Source organism: Elephantulus edwardii, unplaced genomic scaffold (assembly GCF_000299155.1).
Source record: "Elephantulus edwardii isolate Elephantulus edwardi_28Jun2011 unplaced genomic scaffold, EleEdw1.0 scaffold00004, whole genome shotgun sequence".
Lineage (NCBI taxonomy): Eukaryota > Metazoa > Chordata > Mammalia > Macroscelidea > Macroscelididae > Elephantulus > Elephantulus edwardii.
Genome location: NW_006399754.1, coordinates 39,253,498 through 39,260,742, shown reverse-complemented (window position 1 = coordinate 39,260,742; position 7,245 = coordinate 39,253,498). Strand labels below are relative to the sequence as shown.

Below are 7,245 nucleotides of genomic sequence, written 5' to 3'. Positions count from 1 at the left end.
CCAACATTGAGATGCATCGTAAGAAACTGAAAGCATCATGACTTGAATCAGGTGTGCCTTAGTCTTTAAATTAACATCATTGCTCTTTAGCACTTTGGAGAGATCCATGACAGCACATCTTTTGATTTCTTGACGGCTACTACCATGACGGGTGCTGATGGTGGTTGAAGTAAAATGAAATCAATGGCAGCTTGAATCTTTTTCTCTGACTGTCGTGATGATGTCTGTTGACCCAGTGGTGAGGCTTTTTTGAATTTTCTTTGATCTGCTGCGAGGCTTCCAGTCTTCTTCACTTTCAGCAAGCAAGGTTGTGTCATCTGCATAACGTCAACTGTTGATGCCACAGTCTTCATGAAGTCCAGCTTCTCCAGTGATTTGCTCAGGCTCCCTTTCCACTTCACATTACTAGGAGAAGAGAATGATAGAATGTGAATAAATGGGGTACATTTCTTCTTCTTATTTGGACTTTTGTTTTGCCTTTGAACAATATTTGCCCCTAAAATTCTGAACGTTGCCTTCATACTTGTTTAGAGTCTTCATTTGACTAGCAGGTGTAGTGTGCATCATTCTGGCCCACTTTCTGGTCTGTACCTGATGAAGACTGAAGGGTGTGTCTTATTCACACCCACACAGGGTTAAGTCTGCCCAGATGCTTGCCCTGGGTCTGCAAGCGGCTTTGGGCACAGCCTCCTCTCTGTCCTGGAGGGGCTAGTGGGTCCTAGGTGCTGACCCACTGTGCCACTAGGCAGCTTTGAAGTGCCCTACAAGCACAGCAGACCTGTTAGTGTAACAGTCCAGTAAAGCTCATGGGCACTTGGGAGATGTCGTATATGCCAGAGAGTTTTAAAACTCTCTTCTTGCAGTTTACGATTTAAGCAACTTCCTGCTCAGGGAATCTTGTGGCTAGGAGAGGTGAAACCCTACCTGACATGAGAAGTGGGCAGAGTGTAAGGTAGCAGGAGGGGAGCTGTCATGCATCCCGGTGGGACCCAAACGGATAGAGAAGCTTAGGCTCATGTACTGTAGTCATGTGGCTACAGTTGAGGCCAGTCCTTGGAGAAAGAGACCCCATGCTTGGAAAAGTGGAGGGTCATCAAAGGAGAGGAGGTCCCCGTACGAGGTGGATTGATACAGGGACTTAAGCAGTGGGCTCCAGTGTGTCAGAAATGATGTGGACGGCATGGGCTGGGGCAGGGTTTAGGTCAGCTGTTCCAGGGTCACCCTGAGTCATACTCCACAGCACCTAACACCACCACCACCAGAATGGATTTAAAAACAGCCACTTCTGAAGTTAAGACCACCCAAAGAACTAGCTGGTAGGGCAGAGTTTATTCTTTTACTCACCTGACAAATCCTGACTGAGTGCAGGGCACCTATGTAAGTCTCAGCACAGGGTGCCCTCACTGATGCAGCTGCCTTGTCATTCTTCCAGGAGGGACTTGGGTGCTGGGCTTGGATGCACTGGTGCTTAGCAGCCCAGCATCAGACCACTGTGCCACCAGGTTCCTCTGTAAGTGCTTCATGACGTTGCCCAGGTTCCTCCACTGAGGCTTGGATTCTCACAAGACCGTCGGTAGTTGTAAATAAATGTGACAGTCTGTACAGAAAAGAGTTCCTGGCACTGCCGTGTGGTTACAACAGGTCTATAAACTAGAAGGTCGGTAGTTCAAACCTGCTTCATGGCTCCAGAGAAGGACCTGCTGATCCCAGTGAACACTACAGCCTAGGGGACGTGTGGGCCAGCTCTGCTGCCACATGGGTCACTGTGGAAGTAGCCCGGTGACACTCAGCAACAAGTGTGTAGAAGGTAACGGGCTGTAGGAGGAAAGATTTTACAGGGGCTTGACATCAAAATGGACAGAGCTTGAGAAGAGTCATGCTGACGTGGAGGTGAGGCAGAGGTGAGCACAGTCCTGGGGTCCAGCCAGGAGGAGGTCCTGAGGTTCCTCTTGGATGTTGACTGCCTAGGACCAGGCCAAGAAGAGGCCCTACGTTTGCACTGACCGCCTAGGACCGCACTCTGACCACTGGGGGCCCGGCTGGAAAGAGGCTCTGAGTTGGCACTGACTGTGTGGGGCCCAGATGGGAGGAAGTCCTGAGGCTGGCTGCTCTTGCATGCTGACCACCTGGGGCCTGGCCAGGAGGAAGTCCTAGGGCTGCACTCTGACGCTGACCACCTGGGGCCTGGCCGGGAGGAGGCCCTGACTCTTCATGCTCGGGGACCTGGGGGGAAGGATGATGACAAGTGGCTTTTAGCCCTGTGGACAGACACCCTCAGACACTACCAGCCCCTCCAGGACACCAGAAGCCACTCAGAGTGACCTATGGTTTGTCCATCCTGCAGTTGCTGTAAGGAAATCTGTCCTTTCTAAGGAGCTTCAGTGGTTGGGGGTTTGAAGTCATTCCCTTCTGTAGGAGAAATCTGTGGCAGGTCACTGCTGTGTAGACAACAGCATTGGAGTTCTGAAGGCTGGTTCCACTCTGCCCGCAGGACCACTCTAAGTCTGAATTGGTTTGATGGCCAGAGGTCTGGCTGGCTTTTTCCTCTTCGTTTAGATTTCTTACCCAAGGCACTCTGTTGGCACCGTAGTTAAAGTGTTTTGGCTGCTGACTAACTTGACTGAGCTGGCAGTTCAGACACACCTGCGTGAGCTTTGGCAGCTTCTGTTGAGATGACAGCGTGGGAATCCTCCTGCCCGGTCAGGCCCCTTTCTGTCAGAATGAGCTCAGCAACTGTCCAAACTCAAAACACAAACACAGTTCTGTGGAGTCAGAACTGACCCATAGCTGCCAAGAGGGGATTTTGCTTATCTTTCTCCCCAAGAGCAGCTGGTGGATTTGAACCACTTGCTTTGAGTTGGCAGTACAGCTCCTCACCTACTAAGCCACCAGAGTGCCCTTGTATTTCCAAAGGGGAGGGTAAGGAGCATCATCCTTGGTGAGAACTGCCAGGATCCCTCCCCAGCAGGCAGGGCTGCACTGGGCTCAGCTCACCTCCACCTGGGAGGACCTGTGGGGCAGAACAGTTCCTTTTCCACCTCAAGCCCTGGAAGCCAGCTCAAGCCAGAGCTCTGGCCTTGGTTTCTTCTGGGTGATGATGACCATCCTGTGCTTCCCACAACTACCTTCGAGAGCTACGTTCTGTTCTTTCTGGTGACCTCTCTCATCTCTCTCCTAAGGTATGGACACAGTGCTGGTGAGGCCACACATGACGCTGTGGACTCTGCCCTCAATGTGGGTGTCACAGCCTACAACATTGACAACATTGGCCTCAAAGCCATGGTGAAGAATACAGCCAAGCAGACCGGGCACAGCCTCCTGGAGGACTACAAGATCGTTGACGGTGCACGCGGTGGGAGCCCGGGTCAGAAGGAAGGGCAGCTGGAGAGGGAGGGCTCCGAGGAGGAGCTGAGAAAGAAGACGAAGAAGAAGGGGAAGTGACAGTGACAGGCTGCGAGCTAGAGCCTCCGAAGACTGTTCAGTGCTGGTGACGTCTTCCCAGGGGACCCAGGGTTTATAAAAGTATTCATTCCTCTGACTGCCTAGTTTTGCATTTGGCCTTGAGACACATATAGCTGTGTTCTATGTGAGTGAGTTTTTCCCCCAAATGCAGCTAAAATATTTTTGCAGTTAAAAAAAGTTATTGCATCTCATTAAACCTAACATGAAACTATTTTTGTACCTCATATCTTTTGAAGATCAAAGTTAGAACATAAATATTTGCATCATAATATGTGGCACTTTTAGCCTCCATTTCAAGAGCCATGGTGGCACAGTGGTAAAAGCGCTGGCTTACCAAACGTACAGTCATGGACTTAACCGATGAGTGGCCGTTTGCTTCCATGAGTGCGGCAGCCCTGTGGCCTTGGCTGTCAGCTCTCCCTTATCTGGCCTCTGAGCTGATGGTATGGCCATAGGGCTGGTTTGGGGTTTGCTTAAGGTGTGTGTTACATGTATTAGAAAAGAATGGCTTAAAACAACACTCCCTCTAACTTTTTTAAGGGGCTCACCAGTGTGAATTCTCTGTGTGAGCGGATAGAATGCTCACGTCTGAAAAGGCTTCTTCAGTGCTGGGAGTGGACTGACTAAAAAACACAAGAAAGGTTTGTTACAGGCAGCTTACTTCTGGGAGTGAAATTGTGAAAATTTATTTTTTTTAAGATCTGTGTTTTAAAAATAGGATTGATTTATCAGGAGTCTAGGTAAGAAATTTGGAGGCTTAATTGCACAGGAAAAAAAACACGAGTATTTTAACAAATTATTTTCCCATTCTCTTCTGTAGGTTTTTTCCAAAATTCTAAAACTTTATAAACACTAAAATACATACAGAATTGAGTGTACTGGTGGTTGAACAAGACTTTGTTTGGGTTTGCAGTCTCCGGATGTTCTTTATATATTAAATTGATAAACTATTTGAAAGATTGCATTCCTAACCAGTGAGATGCGGAAGAGCGTCAGTCCCTGGTTCTCACTGTGACCAATGACCGCTGTCCACAGACCCATAAGCTATAATGAAACGGTTCTGACACACACCAGTGAGTTACTTTTTAATAAGCTTTTGTTATAGAATGGTGTTTACTGGTTTAAAAAGGTTTGCTTCTCACAGCTTTTTCTAAACATTTCTGATTCTGAGTTTGACTTTGAAACGATTCAAAAACTGCACTTTGTGAATAAACGCTGTCTCCTACTCACGTAGCCTCCGGTGTGTTCATGGCTGGTGTCTAGGGAAATAGTCAAATGAGTCGAGCCCTTTTATATGACCAAGGAAAATGTGCTATTAAGATAGAAATAAAATTGAATTGATAAAGCAGCTTTCATTTAGTCCTCTGCACCTGCATCAGGAAACTGGATCCTGGGGCAAGTCCAGCTGGCTGCCTATTGTTTTAAAATAAAGCTTTATTGGCAGGCAGTGTGTCTATTCTTTTATATTGATGTTGCTAAAAGCTTTATTGTTTCTATTTATTTGATCCAAGGCGTGGGCAAAAGGCTTCTGAGTAAATAAGATTCTGCCCCAGACTGGGAAGGAGATGCAAAATTGTCCCCACAGGTCCATCCGCATAGGCTTCTAATTGTGCTTGAGGTTGAGTCACTTGAAGAGATTCTCGCCCATCCTGGCCTGTAATTCTTCCTCATCCAGGAAGCAGTTCTCCAGAAAGTCACACAGAAATGAGGGTCTGTGTGGGCAGAAACCAGGTGTGCAGATCCAGAAAGGCCTGGATCAGTTTCTTCTCCAAGGCCAAGGCAGCTACTGTGGAATCCAAGGTCCTTCCCCTCTCATCCTGGAATGACTTCCATCTATAATGGAAGGGAACACGGCTGCCACGCTGGTTTTGCACCTTTAAGAGACTCTCGGCATCCTCATGCTTCTCCTTTGCCAGTTTGCAGAAAATGTTCTATACCTTCCAAGGCCAAAATAAAAACCCAGAGAGAGGCAGATGTAGGAGGTCTGCATGGGCAGGTTGACCAGACAGTTGGTGCTGGCATCCTCTTCAGATGGGCCTGAGAGCTTATCGTTGGCCAAGGGTTTGAGGCTAACAACAAAAACAACAGTGTTAACTGGTCCCAAAGACAGGAGGTGGGTAAGGGGATGGTCCTGAGGTTATACCTAGAGATGAGGTTGGAGGGCAGGTGGAGGTTGGAGGTGAGAAGTCACCAGTTCTATTTCATGTAAGCACTGTTGAACCAAAGACAGATCCACAGGACTGCGGGGGACTCTCCTAAAGTGCTTGCCTTTTCCTGAAGAAATTTTTTTTTTTTAATTTTACTATTTTTTGTGCATGTACCATCAAATCAGATCTGACTGGTACAGGAGGAAATTGTCCCTCCTTTTCCGGCAGAGCATCTGGTGGATTCGAACCGTGTACCTTTGGGATTGCAGTACAGCTTCTTTCCACTAGGCCACCAGAGCTCCCCTTCCTGAAGGAAATTGACTGACTTCTGCCAGAGATTAAAGGAAATGTTTTCTCAGTTCTGCTGGGTCACTATGAGGTAGCATCTTCTAGAGATTTTTAAAAATCTTGTGTAATATAGAAACCATAACTGCCACCCAACAAATGGATGGATAGAGAAGCTCTGGTATATTCACACAATGGAATACTGTGCAGCAGTGAAAACCAAAGAACTCATGAAATAAGTAACCCTGGAGGACATAATGCTGGGTGAAATATTTCAGTCACAAAGGGACAAATACTACATAATGTCATTGTTGTAAAGCAAATATCTTGTGTAACAGTTGCTAGATGGACTGGCACGGGCTGCACCTATAGGCTGAGGCCTAGTGGCCACCGTGTAAATAGCACAGGGCAGGGCTCTATGGCATTCACAGCAGTAGTCACCGCAACGGATGGAAAACAGTGTACAGCATTTAAGGGTGTAGCATGTTCCATTTACCACCAGTCAACTCACCAGCCAGTAGTAGATGCAGAAGGATGGGGTTCCTATGTGCTTGACTGCACCTTCTCTTCCCCTGCTATAATTGTTCTTCAGCTTTCTAAAACTAGAGATGCATGTAACTAAATGACATTATGTTTTCTCATTCTGAAATTGACAGTTACAGCCTCATGCAAAACTTATACTTGCACCAGGAAGCTGTCCTCAGAACAGAGCAAGGAAATACTACATGGTTCAAAATCAGGAAAGGATGGTTCGAATTCACCAGATACTCTGCCAGGGAAGGAGGGACAATCTCCTCTTGTACCAGTCAGATCTGATTTGATGGTACACTCACACAAAAATAATAAAATTTAAAAAAAAATCAGGAAAGGAGTGTGTCAGGGATGCATCCTGTCTCCATACCTTTTCGATCTGTATGCAGGTTAGATCATTAAGGCGGCTGAACTTTATGAGGAGGAATGTGGAATCAGGATTGGAGGAAGACTCATCAACAACCTGCATTATGCAAATGACAAAACTTTGCTGAAACAGAGGACCTGAAGCATTTGCTGCAGAAGGTCAAAGATGGTAGTTTTCAGTATGAATTGAACCTGAATATCAAGAAAACAGATTCACACCACTGGGAAAATTGATAGCACCATGATGGTGGTGGTGGTGTTATGTGCCGTCGAGTCGCCTGCGACTCATAGCGACCCTATGTACAATAGCCCTAAACTTTGCTCTGTCCTGTGCCAATCGCACTGTCTCTGACACTCCCAATCCCAATTATCCCAGTCACTGAATCAATCCACCTCATAGAGGGCCTTCCTCTCCTGCGCTGTCCCTCCACCCTCCCAAGCATGATGTCCCTCT

General features: G+C 47.2%; 1 protein-coding gene across 1 annotated transcript in view; it reads left to right on the top strand.

Moving 5' to 3' along the window:
* SPG20 (spastic paraplegia 20 (Troyer syndrome)) overlaps positions 1–3,441 on the top strand; it is an 18,555-nt gene extending 15,114 nt beyond the window's left edge. The window contains exon 8 of the mRNA XM_006879642.1: positions 3,180–3,441. Within this exon, the coding sequence (XP_006879704.1) occupies positions 3,180–3,441 (262 nt within the window). The remainder of the gene's footprint in view (positions 1–3,179) is intronic.
* Positions 3,442–7,245: the final 3,804 nt, after the last annotated feature.